Source organism: Strix aluco, chromosome 2 (genome assembly GCF_031877795.1).
Source record: "Strix aluco isolate bStrAlu1 chromosome 2, bStrAlu1.hap1, whole genome shotgun sequence".
In the NCBI taxonomy this organism is placed as follows: Eukaryota; Metazoa; Chordata; class Aves; order Strigiformes; family Strigidae; genus Strix; species Strix aluco.
Window position 1 is genome coordinate 70614145 of NC_133932.1, and position 25896 is coordinate 70640040.

At 44.4% G+C, this 25896-nt stretch overlaps 1 protein-coding gene across 2 annotated transcripts in view; it reads right to left on the minus strand.

Moving 5' to 3' along the window:
* Positions 1 to 277: 277 nt before the first annotated feature.
* TMEM255B (transmembrane protein 255B) overlaps positions 278 to 25896 on the minus strand; it is a 75338-nt gene continuing 49719 nt past the window's right edge. For both annotated transcript variants that reach the window (XM_074816922.1, XM_074816923.1), the window contains 5 exons: positions 18938 to 19018; positions 14980 to 15065; positions 11854 to 12013; positions 6184 to 6327; positions 278 to 996 (listed from right to left, as the gene is read on the minus strand). In XM_074816922.1, coding sequence (XP_074673023.1) covers positions 829 to 996; positions 6184 to 6327; positions 11854 to 12013; positions 14980 to 15065; positions 18938 to 19018 — 639 coding nt within the window. In that variant the 3' untranslated portion in view covers positions 278 to 828. The remainder of the gene's footprint in view (positions 997 to 6183; positions 6328 to 11853; positions 12014 to 14979; positions 15066 to 18937; positions 19019 to 25896) is intronic.

Genomic DNA, 25896 nt, shown 5'->3' on the forward strand with positions numbered 1-25896 from the left:
AAATAAATAACTGGGGTTTAACATAGAGTGGTTTTGGTTGTGGCCCTCTTTTGACTAGAAAGGAATTAATTCAAACACTAAAGTGCAGTTTAAAACACCTGTCTGGAAATTGCATCTTTAGCACACTGACATGATGTTTTACTACACAGACTAGACTGGCACAAAGTCTGGATAAAATAGTCCCAATAAAATTAATCTTTCTGTTTGAAACTTGAAAGAGGGAAATATTCCTCTGTTCCTGTGTTTTTGTGTCCTTACAAATATACACAGTCTTAGGTACAGTATAAATATACACAGTTAATTTTATTGTAAAATAATTGCCACACTTTTTTTATTGGGAGAACACTTTCACCAAAAAGGGTTATTAAATAAATACTACAAGCAAACAAACACCTGGTCTCTTCCTACCCAAAATGATTGACTCAGAGAGCTCCTGACTACCCACTCAGACAACACAGACTAAAACTCCTCTATATGGGTTTATGAAAGCAGAACACGTATCCAGAGTGTTTTCTTCATTTCTCCTCTTGAAGAAAATTCATTCTGCAGTGTACTGAGAAGGAAACATGCTTACGGTAGCCAGAGAGCAACACTGCACTTGACTGCAAGCAAACTGGGTGGTGACTGGTCACCCCACTGGTGATGTGCCTGCCCTTACGTTTCCAGGGTTCTGCTCTGCTCACAGTGAGATGTGGGTAAAAGCGGAGTGATCGTAACACACTCTGCGGTGGGTTCATTGGGAAGTCTAGTGTCTGCACAGCACAGTTTCCAGAGGTTTCTTAAAATCAAAAGAAAAGTCTACCAGCTACCTAAAATAAATTATTTGTTCTATGGTGCATATGGTGGAGGCTTCTCTCCAGGCAAGAAGTAAGTCGGTGTATAGAGGGCTGGAGCATTGGGGGGAAGACCATAGCTGGAGCTGGACTGAGATGGAGGCTGAGTTTCTTCCGATAAGGAAATGTCAGTAGATGATGTTCCTGGAAAATTGCTGGCAGGCTGTATACAGATAAAGAAAAATACCTTCTTCAGTAAAAGATTACAACCCCATTTACAGCTCTGCGTTGTTTGCCATGTAAGTGTTATATAATAAGCCCCACGATTAAATTTCCCAGGCACTGCAGCACAACGCTCACTTTAGTTTTAAAGCACCTGCTTAAGTATAGCAATGATGGTATCCAGTGAAATAAGACAGATTCCATCTGTAACCCAAGTCATTTTTAATAGACATTACACATACAGCTAGGCAATGGAGCAGAACAGGAATTCTGCAGGAAAAGATGCTCTGGCTTCCTGGCTGATGCGCTGCACCTGACTGGCTGATTGGGTTACGTGTAGCTGCTCGTTTCCGGGCATCACTGTGAAATTTAAATTATCGCAGATGTAATTGATCTCAGTTATAATACTTGCATAAATGTCAGGTCTTACTCCTGTGCCAAATGCAGACTCCTCTTAAGAGAAAATTTTACAGGTAGGCATGTGTCTCCCTGTAAGTCTTTCATTTTGGCTGTTTCAGCTATAATGGCGCTTTGGCTGAAAGAGGCATGAAGAATAGAGTGGCCTTAGGAAGCAGCCCAAGTTCAGGAACAAGCAGAATTTGTTAAAATAAAAGAATGCATGTAGAGACTGATGTTCTGGATGAAATCCTACCACTGCTTTAAACCAAGTTTTGTCACTGATTTCAAGAGGACCAGGATTTCACCCCTCCCCTCATATGCCAGCACATGCCAGTTCATGGGCTTCATCAGAAGAGTTGTGCTCAGCTCTCCTCAGATTCAGGCCTAAAGTGCCTGGAATTTAAAAAATAAAACAAAACAAAAAGTAGTAATCATGGATCTTGTTCAAGGGAAATGAAAAATCTAGGCAAGTAAATGCTACTCCCTGGTGCTAAGAAAATTAATAGTCACCATCTAGAAGGCCAGTACCAGGGCTGGCACTTGCATTTCAGAGCCACCCAGGGCTGGGCAGATCCCACGCCACGGTGCCTGGCTTCTCCAGGGGGCTCTGGGTGAGCAGGGGCTGCTGCCCTGGGTCAAACCCCCATGGCCAGGAGAATGTTGTCCTGCATTTGTACCACAGGGTGACTTAGTGAGTGAGAATGGGGACGACCTGACAGGAAGGTTGATTATGCCCTTTAACTCTCCAGGAGGCAGTGCAGGTATACCGACAGACCTGCTAGCTAGATCAGCTCCAAACTTAGTTGTTGTGGTTTTGGGTGGTTTGTGTTTTTTATTTATTTTGGAGTTGTTGCCTCTCTCCCCCCTCAAACTGCAGCCACTGTTTCCATCTGTTTGCCTGGAATTGCTTCTGTAATGAGTTTTCGTCTGGCAGGAAGGACTGGCACAACCCTTACTGCTGTCATCACCACCAGTCCCTGCACATTTACCTAACCAGTTGGCAGGCCTGTTACCAAGACTAGTTGTGACTGAACTGCACATGCCACAGTAAACAAAAGAAATGCTAGTTACATCCTTGTCAAAATGCATTCCTGTTATCACCCTTTCTTTTTGCATTTGGCTGATTTTTGGTTGTGGACAAGGAAGCATGAGGTGAACTGAGGAGCATTTACCATCACCTCAGGTTGTGACTTTTTAAGACTTTGTTTGCCACTCCAGCAAGCATTTATTCAGTGAGATACTGGATTCAGCAGAGGACTAGAAATCAATCTGGTCCGTGGTGGGAGCCACAGGTGAACTGAGGTTAGTAGCCTTTGAGCTAATGGAGCTTCAGTCCATGTGAGTGGGGGCAGTGCTTAGGCTAGGTGTGTTGCATGCCAGACTAACCCAAGGTGGGATGTGTTCCCAGAAGGAGAAACTATGGCTGTGGATTTCCTCTGGTTGAGATGAGAGTTCAAAATGGAGTTATTAGTTCGTAATTGATTGCTAACTGCTTTACTTCATTAACTGGCATCAATCCACTTTTTGTCACCCCTAACTTTTAGCTAAAGACGGTTTTGCTCCTTTTGTTGTATTGAAGCACCACGCGTGTGATCATTCCCCAAGTGGGGGCAGGTGCAGGGCAATGTGACTTCAAGGGGCTTAGGAACAGCGTTTAGCCAAGGCTTCGGTGAGCCAAAGGGAATGCTAAGAAGAGAGGTGTGTCCTGGGGCCCTTATGTGGATCTTGGTCTATGTGGAAGCAAACGTTATGCTTTTTGAGATGCCCAAGGTCACCCTCTGCTCCAGAAATATGTGTGAGTCTCATGTAGACCTTGGCTTACATCAGCCAGCCCTGTATGCCTGTCTTGCAAACATCAGGCCATCTCAGACACCGTAACTTTAGGCAACTGAACTTCACCCCTAGGATACAGGGTTCAGTCTCAAGTTTTGATGTCTCAGTTGAAGGCTCACAACACAGATATCTAAGCACAAGGCACAGTAACATGTAGCAACTGAATCACACCCCTAGTCAGTGGAAAGGCCTTTAGGGTGCATTCATACCATTTACATCATAAATCTCTAGCCTGAGATAATCCACGTGTGGCTCTCTCTGTGGACTCTAAAGGGTAGACCAGCTCAGGCAGGGTCTTTCTCCCTATGGACAGCTACAGTTCAATTCAGTTGCTGACATTTAAGCATCCAGCCCTTTTGGGATGCCATGGCATATCCCAGACATCCACACAGATGTGACACAAGGACTACGGGACCTGGGCCCTCCCGGAGTGGCAGCACGGGCCAGGTGGCTACCTGATCTCATTATCAGGCAGCTCTAGATTCCTACCTAGATGCCAACAGTCCCTGCGTTTAGCCAGATGAATGCCAGACCCAGGGCCTGTAATTGCCTTAAGGACTAGGACCAGCTAAGCAGGGCTTGTGAAGGCCTGAATCCAGCAGCTGGGCACTGCTTGGAGCACTCAGATGGGTCAAGACCTCCAGCCCTATGAATTCAGCCCACAGCTCTCAAATAATGGAAGCGGATGACGGTTAAGCTTCTCTCTGTTCCTGATCGGGCCTGCTTCTAACATTCACCATTTGTAGCTTTGAGCAAGTTTATTATGAGTCTTAACTCATACACTGATGCAGAAATTACTTCTCTCCAAACTACAACATAATGAGCTCATACATGCAGGAAGGCAGCTTTTTTTTTTGCTTTTTCTTTTTTTTCCAGGAAAAGGATTAAGCACTTTCCCTTTTGGAGCCCAGTGCTTCTCGCTAACTTCTGCTGGCTTGGGGACAGCTGGTGATGTCTGCCTCTGAATATTATGAAGGAGAGAGAATACAAATTAACACACTTAGAAAAATTAGAAATCTAGGAAAAAAACTGTATTTGTTTTGGAATGCAGTTAAGAATTTGGGGTAAATAGGATGTATTTCTGTTTCTCACTGGACACAGGAGTGAACAGTTACAATTGATCCTCATGACTACTTACATGCATCTTTTCAGCTGAATTGCTTTCTTTCATCTGTTTTTATCCCCTTCTCTCCCTGCTCTTGGCTACGTGCTAACTAAACTCTGCAGAACAGCACAGCTTTTCAGCTAAAGGCAAACAAAAAGAGATGTTCTTTTTTCCCCTCTCAACCCATGGTCACAGAAAGTGCCTGGCCCCATTTATGTTAATAAATAAGACGTGCCAAGGACTGTTCTCTGGCTGTGAAGCCAACTGGCACAGCACATATCACATATCTATGGCTGAACTCTTACCACCAAACTAGTGTGAGTGTCTGTATGCACACTACCTACTGGAAACGATCCACTGCCCTTGCTGTCTTCTGACCCCTTCCTGGGTGCTGCTGGGAGACTGTTAGGTGGTCTGGGCCAAACCCATACCAGGAGCATGCTAACAATTCACTGTGTGGATGATCATCATGTCCCAGTACTTGTGCCTGGTACCTTATTGGCCCTGAACAGATGTAGCCCAGGAGGCTGTGGGGAGCTGGTCCACAGCTAGTTCATGCTAAACATGCATGTTTTCAATTAAGAAGTATTGCAAAACTTGTGGTACCCGCTGGTCTAGCACTACACAGCCAAAGTATAACAAGCCATTGGACAGAACAAAGCAGTCTTACTGTGCTTTAAAAAAAATCTAAAAAGTCCTGTGATCGCTCCAGGGTCTCAGTACATTCAGTTACTTACCAGCTCACCCTACGTTCTTCATCTCACTCTAGGGCAAAAAAAAAAAAAAAAGCAACCACCACCCTCAGCACCACTCCCTGCATTTTCCAGGCCAGCTCTGGCTGGACGCAGCACAGGCTTGGAGCATGACTTGCACCTCATCCTTCTGAAGGAGGCGAAGCAGCGTTTACTCAGCTCACACCGTATCCCCGCCTCCCGCAAGCAGAGAAAGTTGCACCTCCAGCAGCTTTCTCTCCCGCCTTCAGGCCAGCTGCCTCTGGTCAGTAAAGCTCATCAACCTCCACCAACTGCCATAGCATCTCTGTACCTGTCTCCCAGTGGTGGCCTGTATGCTCACAGGAGGCTAAAAGAAGAAGGGCTCCATCTTCTGGTGAGCCACTGTTGGTTCTTATGGCAGGAGGCCATTTGGGAACTTGCTGGGCTGCTAGTGACACCTGAATTCCGGTATTTAACAGCAGCTGATCCTAACCCCTCATTTATACTCTTCCACAACATCCTGTGGCATTTGAATCTTCTCTGGTGTGTAAAAAACCTTCCTATTTCTGGCTTATCTTACTACCTAATAGCTTTACTGGGGCAACCAAAATTTTGAAGTTATCACAGATATCCATCCACAGTCCTTTCCATATCACTCAGTTTCACAGACCTGTTACTTCCTCTCCTTTCTTGCGTCCTTTCCATCTGATGAGTCCTAATCTAGTTATCTACATATTAAGAGTAAGGTGGGCTAAGGTGTGTAAACTTTTCTGCCAAATCCTGTGAGTATCAGATGCTTCCTTTGGCTTCCCCAATGCTTCTGTTATGGCTTTATCTTGCCCAACATGGGAGATGTGTTCACCTTCATGACTACTGTGGCACAGCTCTAATCCCACACTGGGATTCCTGGTCAACAGACAGAGACCAAAGGACAACCAGAGAAAGCCTGAGACCTGAGAATAGACCTGAGAACTAGGTCCAGACTAAGTCGTTCCAGAGACGAGTCTGTGAGTTGGGACCCAACTTCATTGCCTCATTTCAAACCCCCAGGAGCCAAGATCTACCACTGCAGAGTTTGTACTGAGTAGCAGCTTATGCTCTACTGATGGAGTAAGAGGGGTGCCATTTTGTACTATACCTGAAGAGGTAACGGGTAGGATGGATAAGTAGAAATAGTTGCTGCAGAAGGACAGAACCCAGCGTATGTCAGGATCTGCTGGGCAGGATTGTACAGGATCTGAGGAGGAGGTGCAGCACTGAAAGCAATTTGGGTCAGAGGTACCTGTTGAGCACAAAAGACAACAATATATCAGCACAGCGCAGAGGGGGCTGGAGCAGAAACTGGTCCTAAAACAAGCAACTATGCAATTTAACAACTTTCTATTTTCCAACACAATACTGATACTACAGAAAAACAAGGAACAGCCAGAATGAGAGGAGGGTGTATCTGGAGTGAATTTTCTGACTAGAAGTACACAGCTACTTTAGCCTTCTTCCCTTCGAAAATGACTCCTGGTGCTTCCCTAGCACCAGTTACAGAAGCACTGGCAGGTCTCCAGACACCTGAGACACCCTGACGAGCACAGCATACAGCTTTGACCGCCTCTTCTTATTCACTCCAGCACCCAACACCCAGTCCTTCATAATTTGCTGCAGACTCTTTCCAATAACAACTAACTGATGGCCTCATGTCTTTTCTCTCAGCTTTCCTACACAGATATACAAATTTCTCCCTGTGCAGACCACTTGCTATTCTTTCACAGCTCCCTCTCACCTGTGAAATGGAGTTTGCTGCTGGCTGTCCAATACCATCCCCCACATGCATATCTCATTCCTACTGCATAAAATCCTTCATCATATCCCATGGCTTTATTGGCATGTCCCTTAACTGCAATGTGAGATGAGGTTTGCAGGAAGAAGTAATAGCTCATATTAAACCAGCTAATACAATTGGAGAGACAAAAAAAAAAAAAGGAGCAAAAGCTAAATGTGAAAGGGCGCTTGTGTTAAATCCCAAAACCCTGTGCTATATAACCATTTGTGAAGGACAGCAGAGTTCTGTGAAAGATTTTCATGTCCCTCTGCTCTGCAAAGCGAGACAAATCCAGTGGTTTCTTTTCTCTCCTTTGTTTTTATTAGCAGATTCCTCTATATGAGAGCATGGAATTTTCTTTTCACTGAAATAATAAAATACAGTGGTTGCCACACAAATGCTGAAAGCAGCAGCCAGGATTTTTTTTTTTTTTTGGCATTTCCTTTCAGATTTATCAGTGAGAGACGTAATCTACTGCATCCTCTGGACAGTGTGAGATCTCTCTGTGATTGAGAAAGAGGTATATCGATTGTGTTTGTACATGGAAAACATCGTCTAAGCCACCTGACAATCTAGGCCTTCACTCTCTGGAGAAACTTAGCACCCCGGGAGCTGGTGCAGAGGAAGTTTGGGCACAAAAGCAGAGAGCCTATTTCATGGGAGACAGCAAGGCTCTCATCTTCAAGGCACCCTCCTCAAAACACCTCCTTTCTACCCGCCCTGCTGGGTGGTTATGGTGGGGAAAAATGGTGAGATGCTGCCTTTCAGACAGGAGTAGTGAGAAGCATCTAACGAGCTTGCCTCGGACCCAAAGCGACATAGCCCACCCTGGCCAGGGCTGGGCCTGCACCTAGAGCGTGCCCTTCCTCAGAGGAGGGAGGCCCTGGCACGATCAGACCCTTCTGGCTGTGGATGTAAACGCAGCAAGAAACACTTGCTTTGCCCAACATGAAATATGGATGCCTGTTCTGCATCTGTCACCAACTTTCTGGTGTAGGTCCCTTCGGGTGCTGCTGTCCTTCTCCCAGGAACCTAGAATTATAGAACAGTTTGGGTTGGAAGGGACCTTAAAGACTGTCTAGTTCCAACCTCCCTGCTATGGGCAGGGTCACTTTCCATTAGGTCAGCTTGCTCAAAGCCCCGTCCAACCCTCTCAGCTCTCTCCATCCGTAGCAGCAAGGCTCTCCAATTGCTAAGAATGAACATCAGAACAGTTCTAGAAGACAGTTTTGAGGAGTCATCCACCCCAAATCCACTGATCAAAGTACCTTATTATCAGGCTATCTGGTCTCAGCCTGGAGCCAGCAACGATTTGCAGGTGCTGAAGCTGGTTAAATGTTTTTATCAAGTATTCCAGTAATGACATTATGTTAAATTAGTCACATAAAATAGGTGGGTGGAGGCGTTTTAAACTGAAACACCACCCAAGCCAAAGAGATAAGGAGCTGTGAAATGGCCAGGGTGTGCTGCCAGTGCCAGGCTGGCACCTTGGGACAGGGAGCGTGGGGAAAGCAGGCGGTGGCTGGAGGGGCTGTTTGGCTGCCCCTCACCCGGCCACATAAGCTGCTGCTTGCTGTGTGCTGGGCCGTGTGGTTGCAGAGCAAGGCAGGACAGCTCACTGATCTGATACAGACCTGCCAAAGCATTTATTTCTGAGCTACGACTACTTTTAACCTCAGACTTTACTTTTAGTTGCATGAGTGCTAAAACATGAATGCATGGCAAGTAGCTCAGTAATTAGGGGTTCATTTTGTTTTCCTATTTAGAGAGGGAAGAGGAGAGGGCTCAAGGGAATGATATTTAATCTGTTCAGATTCCCTTGAGGACTCCAAGGAGACTAACCAAAAAAAAAAAAAAATGTCAACAACCTCCCCCAGGACCATCAGTGATTCTGATTAATGCAAGCCTAAACTCAGGGCAGGCAGATTCCTTGGCAAGGTGTGTCAGGAAAACATCTACAAGTCATCAGATGAATATGGGGCAGGGAAGAGAGTTTCTAGATCAGCTCTTAATACCAGCAAGTGAAGTTTTCCATGCATTTCTTTACTTCTGTCTTCTCTAAGAAATAATCACAGTGTTTTATCATTTTGGATACTCCAAGTACATAAATTATATCATTTACATTATATCTTAATCTGCTTTTTGTTAAAGGTGACTTAAGGTAACTGCCTAGCTGGCATCCTATATCCAAGTACACTGTAGATCTGAAAAGCAGGGTACTGTCATAACCACTGCAGCTCCCCCAGCACCCAGCAGATCACAGAGGATGGCCGCATGGGTGACACAGGAGCCACTGAGAGCTGACACCTTGGGGGTCACGAGAGGATGAAATGTTTCCCACCGAGCCAGCAAGGCCATCTGGCAGGCAGCAAAACCACAGGGAGCATGCCAGGGTCTGCAAGGAATTTGTCACAAGAAAGAAAACCCACAACAACCAAAACAACACTTCTCTTTTTCTGTCCAGGAACTGTGATGGGTTTAGAGGCAAGGGCACTGTTTTGCAGACTCTTCCCCTTTGCAACATGTTTTGGCTGCCGACACTCCCCAGAGATAAACATGATGTTTTTTGTTTGACTAGTCAGCCTGGCCCTGTGTTTTCTGGAAGTCAACCTCAGAGCAATGCCCCGAGGCGTTTCAGCTCTCCCTGCAAAATGCCAGTGAGCATTTCTGTGGGAAGGTGACATCCTGAAAGAAAGAAAGAAAATTGTTCTCCCACTCATTTTGAAGCTTTTCCTTAATTCAGTCCAATGCCCCTTTCTCTCCCTCTTCTGCTTGATGTTTTCTTGGCCCCTGTCTTCCCCCAAGAGTTACTCCTTTAGTAACAAAAGTGAGCAGCAGATTAGCAAACCAGCTCTGGTGTGTCACTCAAAAGGACCCTGAAAAAGCACAGGCAAAAGCAAGGAGTGGTCCTTGCATTTTGGATTGCTGCTTTAGTAACACTTTCACAAGCATAGCATGGCTCCTGTGCTGAGGTAACTGACACAAACTCATCTTTCCCTTAAGCTAGTGAGGTGGGTTTTTTCCACTCCCACTGCAGAGAAAACATGAAAGAGCTTATTCAGATCAGGTTTTTAGCTGGAGCCCAGACAGACTTGCTCCAGCCGAGCCTGAGGAGAAGCTGCACGTCCACTGCTGCTGCGATTTCCTAGCATGGCTTTATGCCACCCAGTCAGAGGACTCAGACCTTGATGCAGGCTCTGCCTCCCAGAAAGGAAACATGACAGGTCATGGAGACCCCAGTTCTCCCAGGAGCATCTCCTTGGCTTGGTGTCCCTTGTGAACAGTGCAGCGGTGGCCCCTGTGCAGCACAGAGGTGTGCCTGGACTGGAGCTCACCCTGCTATGAAGCATCAGCCCAAATCCTGTGTAAGCCTCAGTTTGTGCAAGATGACTAGGTGCACTTAGGCTGGTTCTCTGCACCCTTCCTCATCTTAGGGGAGCACTAGCAACTCCCACAGCTGCCGTTGGTGGAGGCACTCACACCCATCTGCTAGGGGAAAATACTCAGCAGCACTGGAAAGCTGCAGTGTTCTACCAAGGACTTACTGTAGATGATGCCTGCCTTCCCCTCCTCATGTAGCCACTCTTTCCCTTGTTTCCCACTGTAGTAGTTTCTGCTATCCTTCTGCCACTGCTTCTCTCACAGGGAGGGGAGGAATTAAGCTAGGAAAACTAATTCCACTCTCTCCTGTCTGGCAGCCACAACTTTTTACTGGCTGGCTGCAATTTGTTATGAACTCCTTGCAAGAGTCCCCTCATAAAGGACAGCTCAGCTGCACACTTCTTCAATGTGAAGGCTCAGTGTGCTTGTTTGCCTTAAGCTAGAGAGAGGAATATTTCCAGCAAACATTTTGTAACTCTTAACAAAGGTGAATTTCAAATAATTTGTATGGCCCTGCTCTGTCACATGGCACCCAACACATGTTATAGATAGCCTGGACATGCTTGCTAAGGGATGTTGGGTGGTCAGAGCAGGGCCTGGATGGCCTCCAGTCTGACTGGGTCCTTGCTCACTGGCTGCCAGCTCTGAGCAGTCCCTTCCCTCTAGTCTTCCCACCCTTGTGTACATCTCACCTGTCTCTCTTGCTTTCTCTTCCCTGCTCGATCCCTCTCTTCCTTCCTTTCACTTGTCTTTCTATTTAGTTTTCTCCTCTGGAATAGTCACCAGAAACATCAGGTATCTAAGATCACCTGTGCTGCTATCACACCTCCCTTCAGCTCCTGCATTTCACCTTCATCCTCATGCCTCTGCCCGTTTAGTTTGGAAGCTCTTGGGACTGGGACCATCTACTCTCCTGAGTCACTTGGTTGGTCTTTAGGCACTGCAAACAGGACCACTGTCAGTGATAATTCCAGGAACAAATACTTCACCCCCTTAACATGTTAGAAAATGTAGGCAGATGAGGCACTGTGTTACAGCATCCCTCCTAGCGCACAGCCTCTTCCGAATGCAGTGGTGCACATCAGCACAACGTGGTGGTGTGACACAGGGAGCAGTTAGAGGGTGGCATTCCTTAGTGAAACAAAAGAGGAATTTCATGTGACCTGAGTACAACTGTTTATATAAAAACGTGACTGGTACTTCAGAGTTAATCCCCATTCTTGGGAAAAGAACTAGGTAAAGTTAAATAGTCACACCTAGGACTTGAGTTTTACACGTTAGCTACAAACTAGCATCCTCCAACTCTGTGCTGGCCCACATATTCAGTGTCAAATTAGGAGGAAAAAGAAAGATGCCACTAAGTGAATTGCCAGCATCTGTTCACACAGACACCTGTTTTTTCCCTCCCATTCATATATTTGACCAGGCTTGACCTACTTAGCTGTGAGCAGCTGGCAAAAGCTTAGCCCAAAGATATGACTCCAGACTCCCAGATCACACAGGAAACATGTTTAAAGTGCCTCCTTCATACACTAATGCTTCCCTGGTTTTAACTCACCTGGTAACATCAACAAGCACAGAAATCCTCACAGAAGGCAAAAGACTGAGCCTTACCATGTCTTTAAATGCCCCTAGAATGGCTGCCGTAATAATCCCCAGAAACAACCCGATGATGTTGAGGACTGTGGAGGACCACAGCAGCCTATACAGGTGAACCACATCCTGACAGCTGTTCACGCCATGAAATTCATAGTAGCTGGCAGACTGCTCTGAACTGAAAGGGAATGCAGACAACGTCACTGCTGTGGAAATGGTTTTGCACATAATACAGATCACCAGATGATTTGAATCCCTCTTGATTACTTTCCTCTTTGGCAAAATACTTCATCCATGCTCCCACCAAATCCTGCTCAGATGAACTGGAGAAAACTCTACCATAGACAGAAACTGGCTCTGCTAATGCCAGCATTAAACTTGTGGTCCAACTAATACCAACCCTAGTTTGCTGATCGATGTTGTGCACCAGCAGGGACTCTTTTTTTTTTTTTTTTCTGAGGGTCTCTGAACACAGGCACAGTCCTGGCATATGGATGCTGCCATTGTCATTTAGCTACCAGCTAAAGCATGCTTAGCATTGCTTTTTTTCCCAGCTCACCTGGAAATCTGCTGGCATCTCTAACACTGGGGAAGACAAGTTGCTTAAGCATTAATTCAACCACAGGAAGAGAGATTTTGCCAGCTGGCTACATTTGATTATGGTGTCTGTGGTTCCAAATTAACAGATGCAACAGTATAAAGTGTGCCTTTAAACCATGCATTGTACTATCCAGAAATTTTTTTTGTTTATATTTCTACACTGCAGTGGTTATTGTAAATCAGGCATGTTGTGAAATCAATCCTCATCGTCTTGCCGAAAGTCAGAAATATCCTACTGCAAAATTTGAAACCACAGTTTCCTGCAGTTCTTTCCAGTACCTGCCTTAATGCCCACTGATGAGCTCCTAAAGCAGCTATTTAAGTTGGAAAGATGTTTTAAATGCCAAGTCTGTTTTTGCACTGTTAGGAAATTGCCATCAGTTTATGGTGGAAACTGGAAGTGAGCAGTGTTCACTCTTCTGTTCCTCCAGCCCCAGAACGTGGGGCAGCAGTGGGGATGGTGGTTAGGGAAGGGTCTGCAGAGGTAATTATCAGCATGGAGAAACATTGTTTCTGGGAAGAACCAAGCCAAGCACAGTAATTCCTGAAATGTCCAATCACTTGTTGTGGGGCATCCTTCTGGTACTGCAGATCTGCTACTCTTGAGTTCACCTGGACCCTATCATGAGCCCAGACATTGCTTAACTAATTAAAGGTATAGCTTTAGCTGCCATAAGGCTGAGGAAATCCCAGCTGCAATCCTGACTGTGTACTGGTCTGTTGCATAGCTGACACCAAGTCACTTTGTGTGACTATGTCTCCTCCTACTTCTCTGTAGCTGTTCTATGAACTGGAATTGCCAGGTCTGTCGAGCAGCAAGACCGCTTCTTTACGTTGGATTTATCCATGCCAGTGCCATAAAATCTTGCTGTCCACTGTGGATCGCTGACAATGGCACTCACATTGTGTTTCTTGTGTGCATGAGAAATACACATGCATAGATTATTTCCCTCTAGTCCCAAATTTCATTTTGCTTCTCTAGTTGAGTCAGGATCTGGGCAAGAGCTACTTTTTTAAGCAAAACCATTGCGCCAGCCTCATTCCCCTGCAGCTAAAATGTTCGTGTCTGGCAGCATGTTAGCCAAGGCTTACAGAGGACTGAGGTTATTCAGTGGCACATGAAAATGAGGGGAAGGAAGGAAGGAAGGAAGGAAGGAAGGAAGGAAGGAAGGAAGGAAGGAAGGAAGGAAGGAAGGAAGGAAGGAAGGAAGGAAGGAAGGAAGGAAGGAAGGAAGGAAGGAAGGGGAGGGGAGGGGAGGGGAGGGGAGGGGAGGGGAGGGGAGGGGAGGGGAGGGGAGGGGAGGGGAGGGGAGGGGAGGGGAGGGGAGGGGAGGGGAGGGAAGGGAAGGGAAGGGAAGGGAAGGGAAGGGAAGGGAAGGGAAGGAGGAAGGGAAGGGAAGGGAAGGGAAGGGAAGGGAAGGGAAGGGAAGGGAAGGGAAGGGAAGGGAAGGGAAGGGAAGGGAAGGGAAGGGAAGGGAAGGGAAGGGAAGGGAAGGAGGGAAGGGAAGGGAAGGGAAGGGAAGGGAAGGGAAGGGAAGGGAAGGGAAGGGGGGAGGGGAGGCGAAGAGAAGAGAAGAGAAGAGAAGAGAAGAGAAGAGAAGAGAAGAGAAGAGAAGAGAAGAGAAGAGAAGAGAAGAGAAGAGAAGAGAAGAGAAGAGAAGAGAAGAGAAGAGAAGAGAAGAGAAGAGAAGAGAAGAGAAGAGAAGAGAAGAGAAGAGAAGAGAAGAGAAGGCTGTTCTGGGAAATTCTCCTCAGTGTCTTGTATGTGGCAAGACATGATGCTGCTTGCAGTTGAAATCTATGTGCCAGGTGGCCAGTCAGTTGTGCGAGTTCATTTCATCTGTCTTCCACATTATAAACCCTTGGACTTTTCTGTGATGTAGTTTTCCTAACCACCTTTCTTACTCCTGTTAAACAGCTGGATGGCAACCCTGTGCTAATCTTCAACTGATCTTCACAAGCATATCCAGACATTCCCTCTCTTATCTTCTGACATCTCATGCTTTGGTAACGATGAAGTCAAATGGACAGCTTCAGAAAACACTCACAAGACCCTCTGTATCTATCCTATGACAATTTAGCAAAATCCCATGCCTACAGAGGCTGTTGCTAACAAAAGAGCTCTGTATATGTCTACAACATGATCTCTGCTCAAGGGCACCTATATCCTTATTCATTTTGTTTGCCCTGGTTTGATAGGAAAAAAAAAAAAGGAGTCATTAAATCTAGTGGGAAAATTGCATTGCAAGATCAACAGTAAATCTTGACAGGGTAATGACTGAGTGGTCAATTCTGATCACACAGCAAAGCGCTTATGGACATATTTGAAGAAAAAGAAACTGAAATAATGCCAACACTAATATGCGATCCCTGACCTCTTCTCTGCTGGCATCAGGACTTCAGTCGCAGAGGAACTGGATTGCTCAGCATACAAGCCCCTTGTGTTGCTTCTCCAGGCCTAAGGTCACCCCCCAAACCCCATCATTTAAGAAGAGGGACAAACAACCAAGGATCTCTCAGAGGCCATTGCACACAGGTACTTACTTCTCACAGTTGTACAGGTCACAGCAATAGCATGTGTTACTCTTTACTTTCAGCTGGCACTTGCTGTTTAAGGTATAACATGTGACCTGTTAAAAAAGAAAAGACTTTTATTCTCAGCCTTTCAGTGCAATATGTGAATCATCCTACTGACCCCAAAGAAGCAGCTACTGTAACATCAGATTTTATTTACTGTCGTGCAGAAAGATCCTGAGATTCTAAAACCCATGACTACAGGGCAGAAGGACATCCCTGAGTCTTGGGGCATTTGCACTATGGAGCCCAGACCCCCCAGCACCGACCTGCAGCTGGGGCTGCCAGAGTTTTCAAGCATTTTGCTGCACTGCCTGGTGCTATTTTGCTGAGACCCAGAGTCTGCAGCTGTGAGATGTGAATCCCTATGTCTGTGACACAGGGACCATGGGTCTTGAGACGTACCCCACAGCAAGCCACTGAAGTGGATAAGAATACTACTCCATTATAGTGGGGAAATGGGCAAAGAAGCCAATTTATCTGAACAGCTTCCAATAAACGGGAGCTCTTTCCTTTCAGTAATGCCCTCCTGAAGAAGGAAATAATTAGGAACAACAAGAAGAAGAACAATCTCCAAACCCACAGACAAAACTGCTCAGAAAAGATCCAAGCACTCCAGCAAATAAATACCATTTACTGCAGGCTCTTGAATAGAAAACTGAAGAGGTTTATTTATGTGAGCAGGAATTGTAGGGATGGACAGATGTTAGAACAATAAAGGTAGGCACACATAAGCCACTCTCCATCCAGACAAGAAATCATTTTAACAACTCCTTAAGTGGGGTAAGCATTAATCACTTCTATTTGGCTCTACAGACCAATTGAAATATTTCATATGTAAGGCTTTTTTTCCTGAGATTTTTAGCTTATTGACTTTGAAATCCTGGAGAACTCTCAGGTTTTAAAAGCTAGCAGGTCAGAAAATACATTCTTTCTATAGTTTTTATTTTGCTAGAAAAAAATGTACTGTAACCACTGAGAAGTATTTTGTTTGCAAAATGCAAATAAAATATATTATTGAATGGAAAATTCCTCATGATGAAAAAGTAGAAGAAGCATGCTTAGGAATACATGCCTGCTTTTGAAAAGCTTCTGTCAGACAGTTCTGCTTAGCCATGAATGTGTTAGTCTGTGGGATAGTCTCCACAGGAGATGTTAAACCAGATATTTCTCAGCTCCTAAGTTCTGGATTTGTGCATCCTTTTTAGTGTGAAAACTGCCACTGTTGATGAGTGTGTACGACTCACGTGTTTGTTCCCAGCAAAAGGGAAAGACTTAAATGTACACAGCACCAGAGAAAGTTCATCTTGCAGCTGGTCTCACACTTGCCACACTTGTCCTTAGCAGGATTTGCTTGAGCAGTGGAAGTTCGGTGACAAAGCTAAAGTTAAAAGGGAGTTAAAATGAAGCCTTGGGATTGCTTTGCTGCCCAGGACAAGGCCGTACCTATGGTTAGTGTCTCATATAAACCAGCTCTTCTAACCCAAAATGGAAGTTAGATTATAAAAACATGGTCTCAGTCTAGGTTGCAATCTGGAAATGGAGCTCACAGCTTGATACAGACATATCCCACTTGTCACAAGAATCTCTCATTCTGAGATAGGACCTCATTTCATCAGTCTTGTTCTGTTGTGTCTAAACTTACTGGAATTTCATGGAGGGGCTCTGTTGACCTGAAGTCACATTCAGCTGCAGCTGTCCTCAGCCTGAGCTGCAATTTACTGCAGAAGAGTGCGCTACCGTCAACAACTGCGTTGGCTTAATCAAGATCCAGCTCAGAAGTGACTGAACCATCACACCTGGCTACTTCTCAACGCAGTTTGAAAACCAATCCTGGAGCAGAGTGTGACAATGCATCTGCTACCACAGCCCTTTTGTTGGGATGCCATAGTGTTTTCACACTGACTGGAACTTAAGACTTTGGTTTTGACCCCCTGTATATGCAGTCAAAACAGCTAGGACCTGCATAGTTAAAATACCCTTTTTCCATTACACATGCATGATGGGGATGAGAGAGCTAAAGAGGTGGTTTGTTCTGATGCTTGGCTTTGGGGATCACCTCTGATAGGAAATAAAAGTATTTTTCCCCTCTTCAAGCATCAATTAGACCAGTTTACCCCTTTTTACTTTAGAAGGCTAGAAGTACAAAAGTGGGAGACTGGCAAAATCTTTAACATGTTTTTAGCTGCTTCTAGGCTACAAGACTTATTATATTATTGGCCAAGGGAGTTACTGTAGTTGTCTATTTTTATCACTGCATTTTTAAAACATGCAAAGAGCAAGACACTCCTTTTTAAGAGAACAGTGAATAAACGAAAACAAACAAATTACTGTGTGGTGTGAGCAAAGGTGATGGAAACAGGCCATTTGTGGCTATTCTGCATGTCAAGATCTATTATTTCATGCCAGTGACCAGACATTTAGCTTTTTCATGTTCTGGCTGTTTGTGCTTGTCTAGATGAGATGTTCTCACCTCATGGTAATTGCAAGAAAATAAAATTCTTTCTGCTTTGAGCAAAGAGAAGAACTGAAACAGGCAAACTACATGAGCTGGAGACCACTCACTGGCTAGAGATGGCAATCAAAAGGAAACTCGCACTCAGTAAGTAAATAATCTGCCTTCCTAGTTAGGTGTTCACCTGGCATGCAGAGCATGTCCCCTGCTCACTAGCTGGCTAACTTTGGAAAAGCAAAAGCCAAGTTCAAATGCCATGGATCATTAACTCTGAATTAGCACATGCTGACTTTAGATCAGTGGACAACCAGACAAGAATGTTATTACAAACTAACTACACTTTTAAAAGATACAGGGATTTTGCCAGAATGGAGCAAGGAGCTGTGGGTGGCCCAATTTTAGACATTCCCAGAATCTGCGGAGTTGGGGAAACCTGTCTGGCCAGAAGCCTGAGGCTGGGGTCACCTGCAGGGTCTTGTGGTCAGTGTGATGCCAGCTACACGCTTATTACAGGAATCAGAAGCATTTCTCAGGCCATGTCTGTGTCTGAGTATGCATGCACACTTTAGAACAGGATGGAGTAAAACTTACAAGAAAGGGTGTTTTCACAGATCATAAGTTTGTCTGGGTAGGTCTTTATGCAAGGAGGTCAATGAAATATTTTTGCCATACATTTTCTGGAATCAATAATGGGGTGCCCTAGCAGCAAGATTTAAGATGCATTAACTGCTTAACCTGGTAATACACTTCGCTAAACTGTCTAGAATTGTTAACAGTAACATTCCCCATATACTTTTTCTTAACCATGGGAGGAGTGGTGATGAAGGACATCTGGCTTCTTGTAAGTTATACCACTGTTTAGCTGTTCTAAATCCTGCTCTCCTTGATTTTCTTCTCACTCCCACAAATTTACCACAATAATAAAATGAAAAATAGGAAAAGAAACTAAATCTGAACTTCTCAGGAGGCTAGCCATTTGGGTACGGGCACTTTTCCGACCATGTTAATGTCATTGAAATAATAAAAAAGCTGCATTCAAACCACTGACATTCTTGGCCTGTGCTGGATAAATACAGAGAAGATTTGAAGTCTTCTGGACAATGCAAATGGATTCATTTAGATATTTCCTATGTCACTTGAAGTCTACAAAAACCTCTTTAGAGAAAGAGGCCAATGTGACAAATACATTCCAGACAGCTATTATACAGCATGGATGGTCTAGGAATCATTCCAGACCCAGAGTAATGTACTGGATAGAAACACTGATGATGACTCAAAACCTCACTAGTTGTAATGATTTGCAATCATCAGAGGCTTGGACAAGTGAGGAGTCACTTGTACGAGAAAAATCAGTAGGGTTTCTATCAACCCATCACCTATGTGCACAGACATGCTCTCAAACACCTGCCTCCCTCCTCCCCAGCCCCTCAAAGCACAGGAGAAATGAACATATGATGAGGTGAGTTTGTTTACCTCTGTCTGGTAGGCATCATATAGGAATCCTATTCCACTTGAATAAAACTGGCACCTTTTGTTATACAAAGGTCGGGGTTCCTGCAAAAAGAAAAACAGCCAAAAAAGTACTCAGTCTGGAGGAAGCATGAAGGCACCATGTCCCATGTCCCCATGACAGATGCTTACAGCTCTGTGGAGCTGAAGCCAGTGCAGACACTTGGCTCACAAACCCCTGTTTTGGCTTTCTTTCTAGAATGGCTCTCCTCAGGGTTACATTTTCCTTCCTCACTCCACCACTAAATTACGAGTGTCATTTAATTTTCTCTGTACCAGTCACCTCTTTTAAGAAGACATCACCCCTGGCATTTAACCACTTTCTTGCTTGATGTCAAATAATAGTCTCTATGAGAATGGTCCAGTCACTCTTTTGTGGTACAGTTTCTTACCTAGCACAAAGAATTACTTTGCTATTTATCTTCAAGATATGGGATTTTCTTTTTAAAGGATTTCAACAATGTCCATTGTGAAAACAAAGTAAAATAGCTAATACTTTAAGCATTCCGCTTACTACCGACACTTCAAACCCAAAAGCAAATCAAAGAATAACGAAGAAATGAAGGCATAAAGGGAAAGTAATTGGCACTGTTTGGTTTTGCCTTACTTTCTGTTTATGCTTATTGCAAAAGATGCATTCACTGCTTATATTTCATATTTTGCTTGTAACAGTTCCCACAAGTTGATATAAAAGAAGAACACAGTGAAATATCTTTGGCCAGATGGAAGATGTGTGTTTCTGAACTTGGCAAATGGCCACTTCGAAGGCTAGAGGGTGCAGTTTCAGGACCAGACCACATTTGCCTAGGGAGAATTTGATGACTGAAGACAAATCTTCATCTGTGATCAGATGTCTATCCCAAAACAAAGTGTGGGAATGACTTATGTTGGCAAAAAAGTATTTTTCAACTTTCTGTCACTTATCTAGTCCTGATCTGTGCCTTCAAAAGCACTGAAGTGTTCCCCAATATGTCAGTCAGACCACTTTCAAGAGAGAAGATGGAAACCAACTACCCATCATCTCCTTTTTCCATGCTAACTTACAAGCAAAGGACTACTTAAGTTGTTAGCAGAAATCTGTGTTGATTAACTTTCACTGCATTTTAAAGCTTTATGACCCATCCAGGAATAAACCAGAAACTGCAGAAAGATCTGTACTACTTAGGTCACTTCTGAGTATTCTATGCTTGTTCGATAATGAAGTGTGAACTGTATAAATCTGCTGACCCAAAATACATAACCAGTTAAAATGCAGAGCTAAGCAGGAATACAGTCAATGAGTTTAGCTCATGCATCAGCTTCTTTGCCTTTCTGATTACTCTAGCAAACCCAAGGAAGTTTGGACACCAACTCCCAAGGGTTAGGGAAAGGTTAGCTTCCTGCATCCAAAAATATTTATTTATATTACACAAGTGTAAGAAAAAATGCTTCAGTAACTCTTTTTCTCTAGGGGAAAAGCAAATACCATGCAAACAGCATACCATGTCTTGAACTAGGACAACATTCTTCTATAGGCCTGGGAAAGCATTAGCCTTTATCCATGACTTCCAGGGACAGATCTGGTTGGGAGGACTAACAGGATTGTAGTTTCTCTGCTAGCACAGCAAGCATAGTATCAGCCAAAGGCTGTGCTGCCCTTCTTTTGTAGAGTAAACCATAGAGTAAACCATGACCAAGATGGGCAACATTGTGGTGGGTGTCTGCTATTAGACTGCCTGATCAGGAAAAAGTAGATGAGGCTTCTTTAGACAACAGGAACAAGCCTTGCACTCACAGGCCCTGGTGCTCACAGAGTACTTTAACTACTTTATTACTTCAAAGTAGTAAAGAACTTTACCCCAATATTTGGGGCAGGCACAATGTATCTGCTGGAGGGACAACACAGCAGGGCACAAGTAATCCAGGAAGTTCTGGAGTGCATTAATAACCACTTCCTAACATGGGTGATCAAGGAGCTGACAAGGAGAGGAGCTCTGCTGGACCGCATACTTACAAAGAAGGAAGGATTGATCAGGGATGTGAAGGTCAGGGGCAGCCTTGCCCCTAATAATGAGATGGTGGGGTACAGACTCTAAAGAGAAGGGAGCAGGGAAAAAAGAAGGATCCCAAACCTGGACTTCAGGAAAGGAGACTTTTGCCTAGTCAGTGATCTGCTTGGAAGAATCCCATGGGATATGTCCTGCAGAGCAGTGAGGTCCAGGAGAAATGGTTGATATTCAAGGATCATCTCCTTCAAACTTAAGAACAGTTCAGCCCAACTGAGGAGGAAATCAAGCAAAGGCAGCAGGAGGCCTCCGTGGATGAACAAGGAGCTCCTGATATAACTCAGACATAAAAAAGAAGTGTAAAACAATTGCAATCAGGAGCAAGTCTCCAGGGAGGAAAGTAGAGAAATTATATGAGTGTGCAGGGATGAGGTTAGGAAGACCAAAGCCCACCTGCAATTCAATGCAGCAAGGGTTGCGAAAGGCAACACAAAGGGCTTCTATGGGTGTATTAGTACCAAAAGAGAGATTAGAAAAAATATGGGCACACTACTGAATGAGGCAGCTGACCTGGTGAAAAAAACATGGTAAAGGCCAAGGTGCCTTCTTTGCCTTGGTCTTCAATGGAGACCAATGGGAAAATCTGGGTCAAGAAATACCCTTGCTGGAGGAGGATCAAGTTGGGGAATGTTTAAACAGACTGGAGATACACAAGTCCATGGGACCTGATGGGATGCACCCATAAGTACTGAGGAGGCTCAGTGATGTCAATGCAAAACCACTCTCAGTTGTCTTTGGAAGGTCATGGTGTTCAGGGAAGATTTCTGAGGACTTGAAGAAAGCAAATGTCACTCCCATCTTCAGGAATGGCAAGAAAGAGAATCCAGGGAACTACATGCTGGTGGGAAGGTAATGGAGCAAATAACCTTGGAAACCGTTTCCGAACATATCAAGGACAGGAAGGTGATTGGCAGTAGTCAACATGAATTTACAAAGGGGTAAATGGTCATGTCTGATGAACCTGTTAGCCTTCTACAAGCATGTGACTGGCTTGGTGGATGTGGCAGAGCTTCTTGGCTGCTGAAGTGCAGCAGCTCCTGACTGTCTTTGTTCTCAGGGCTTCGCAGTAATTGGGGCCTTTGGCCAATGGGAGCCGCTATTGCCTACAGGTCAGATTCGGCCTGGGTATAAATGGAGTCCCCTGGGGGAGCCATTTGGAGCTCGTCCCCTGGAGCAGCAGGCTGCGGTCGAGGACTCTCCCCTTGGGTCAGGACGCTGCCCAAGGAAACTCCTCGAGGTGCCTTGGGTTGGGACGCTGCCCTGAGCAGGTCCTCAAGGTTGAGAGCCCTCACTTGTCAGGTGAGTGATAAAGCGTTTTGGGTTGCCGTTAAACCCTAGGGAGTGGGGCTTTGTTCTGCATTTTGGGTTGCCGTTAAACCCCATAGAGTTCTTTGTTATGTGTTTTGGGTTGCCGTTAAACCCTAGAAAGTTGTTCTGTTCTCCTCTCACAGACATTCAAACCTGTAATTTACGGAGAGCTAGTTAACTGTGTTAATAATTAATTTTTTATTTTTGGTGGTTGGTTGCTCATTTGGGAGCCTCCGTAACAGTGGATGAGTGGAGCTTCTCACTCATCTGCTTCTGGATGTTCTTTATCTTCACTTCAACAAGGCCTTTGGCAGTCTCTCATAATATTCTTGCAGACAAGTTGATGAAGTACAGGATAAATAAATGGACAGTGAGGTGAACTGAAAGCTGACAGAACTGCTGGCGTCGTGGTGTGATCAGTGACATGAAGTCCAGCTGAAGACCACTCAACAGTGGTCTACCCCAGAGGTCAATACTAGGGACAATATCATGTAACATCTTAATTACTGCACTGGATGATATGTAGAGTGCACTGTCCACAAGCTTGTCGATTGTATAAAACTGGGAGCAGTGGCTAAAACACCAGAGGACTGTGCTATCATTCAGAGAGACCTGGGCTGGAGAAATGGCCCACAGAAACCTCAAGAAGTTCAGCACATGGGAAGGAATAATCCCATGGCCCACAAAAGGCTGGGGACTGACTGGCTGGAAAGAAGCTTTACAGAGAAGGACCTCGGGGTCCTGGTGGGCAGCAGGTTAAACATGAGCCAGCAGTGTGCCGTTGTGACAAAAAAAGGCCAGCAGTATCCCTGTCTGCATTAGGAACTGCATCACCAGCAGGTCTGGGGAGGTGATCCTTCCTCTCTACTCAGCACTGGTGAGACATAGCTGGAGTGCTGGGTCCAGCGCTGGGGTCCCCAGTATGAGAGACATGGACATACTAGAGTGAGTGCAGAAAAGGACCATGAAGATAATTAGCAGACTGGAGCATCTGTCATAAGAGAAGCAGCTGAGAGACCTGAGACTGTTCAGCCCAGACAAGAGAAGGCTCAGGTGTACCTTATTAATGTCTATCACTACCTGATGGCGGAATTAAAGAAGATGGAGCCAGACTGTTCTCAGTGGTGCCCAGGAAAAGGACAGAGGCAATAGGCACAAACTGAAATACAGGAAATTCTGTTCAAACATAAGAAGAAATTTTTTTACTCTAAGGGTGATTTAACACTGGAACAGGTTTCCCAGAGTGGTTGTGGAGTCTCCATCCTTGGAGATACCCGAAGCCCAACTGGACACAGTTATGAGCAACCTGCTCTAGTTGACACTGCTCTGAGCACAGGGGGTTGGATTAGACAGTCTCCAGAGGTGTTGCCCAGCCTCAGCAACAATGTGATTTTGTGAAGAGGGTCAGAGCCTACCTCAGGATATGAGCACACTAACAAGTTCTCTCAAACTATCATAGGTTGTGAATTTAGCAAATATACCTTAGCACCTGGAGACAGATGGTCTCTGACCTTACCTTCTGGGCATGCAAGCCCTTACTACAGGTTGCTGATGAGTGATGCCACCACATCACACCACGAGGCTGTGTCTGGCCCTGCATGCTAAAATCCTCCCCTCAGACATCTCTGTATCTTGTTAAAGGCAGTGAGATAGCTGTCTAACCTGCCTCCATCAAGTACAGGAAGACCTGCACCTTGGCCCTGATCTCTTGCCTCACACAGCTTTCCTACCCTTTACACCTCCTTCCTCTTACCAAAAAAAAAAAAAATTGGTCCTTTTATTGATTTGGTCTTTGAGGGAGAAGACAAACATGCTTTTCATCCAAGTGTGCTTGTGACTGGAAGCAGCACTGTTCCCTGAGGAGAGAGGTGATTGATTAATCCATACCAGCTATTATCGCTTCATATTGCTGTGCAGCAAAAAGGTCAGAGCTGTGACATGGAAGAGACCACTGTGAATATAGTTAATACATTTGCATGCACGTGTATACTTTCCTTCATGCACCTAATTTCGAAAAGGAAGCCTGCTGCACTAGTAAAGCCAGATTTCTGCATTCAGTCTGTTCTTCTAAATGCATTTCTATGTGCAATCAGTCTGGCAAATCCAAATCAAAATAAATGAGTAATGATTGAGTGTGTAAAAGTAACAAAGATTAGGTAACTTTGACTTTATCTAGACACCCACAGAACACCTACAGCATGCAGCTTTTAAGTAGAGGTACACTGGGGATGCTGAATGGTTGCACTGGTAAAAGCTTCCATTTGAATTAGATTTTTATGCGACAGAGGTGCTGTGGCCTGTCTGTCTACTGAGGCTTTTATATGAATAAAGCACCACACAGACATTAAAAAGTGTTTAAAAATTATCCAACAGTATGTCACACCGCATTACACCCGCTGGATTTTACAGGCCTCTCTAATAACAAAGACAAATGAGAAATACTTCAAAGCTATAAAAGTATTCCTGACAGACTGCTCATAAAATACTTTATATTTTCATATTGCTCACTGCAGACTGTGTATGAATATAGGATACCTAACAGTCCTTTATTCTATTTGTTTCCACTGCTTATAGAAACACTGGTAGAGACAGAGCTACTTTTACATACTATATATGCAAGTATATACATATTTCATCTATTAACAGTTGCTTTAAAGTATATAGCAACAATATTCTGTTTAACTGATTTGATATCCTTTGATACTAGGAACTTCCTCAACCACTGTTATTGGAACAGAGCTATGCAATACCTATCACTAATGTGTAATATTAATATATTAATATATAATAAATAATGCATTCCCCTTCTCTGCTTCTTTGAGTAACTCTCTTTAACTGAAAATGGGCAGGTGGGAAAGATCTGTTGGTTACAGCTCTGCTGATATATGCAGAGGACAAACACCAGTAGGCTGGCAAAAAGAGGAAGAATTTTGTATAAAAATGTAGTTGCATGCTTGGGTTTATTTACTAATGTAAAGGAAAAATTGATGGGTTTTATTCAATCTTTCTGAGCACTGGTAAAGATGATTTCTTAGCTAATTATGTATGAGTGTGTTTGTGTATAATAGGCACATACAGTCAGATTGCCATCAGTCTAAGTTTAGAAAATTTTCAGAAATGTCAAAAAAAATTCTAAACACCCAGTAATTCCCTTTCATTTCAGGCAAATCAGAAATTCTCAGCCTTGAACCCTACAGAGCAAACTGTAGCTCTCCCTGTTCTTGCACAGTTTTTATTTCAATATTTTTCTTGCATGTGTATTAGAACCTGGGAGTGATGAACAGACGGCTAAGAGGGAAGGCTTTATGCCAAGGAAGAGAAGATTTGGTCCAAATATAGAGGGTTTTGGTTTCATTGGTTGCTTTCTTTTAAGAGCATACAATAAAAAAACCCACTTTGATGGTGGGAGCATTGCGATACATTATTTGTGTAAGGAAAGTATTCTTTGAACAGTATCTTTGGTGGATTTGATACAATGTCTGTGGGGAGGAGGTTGTATGGCTCTTGACTGAGGTATGGAAAGTAGATTTTTCTATTCCAGTATTTGTTTCCTTGGAGAACACATATATT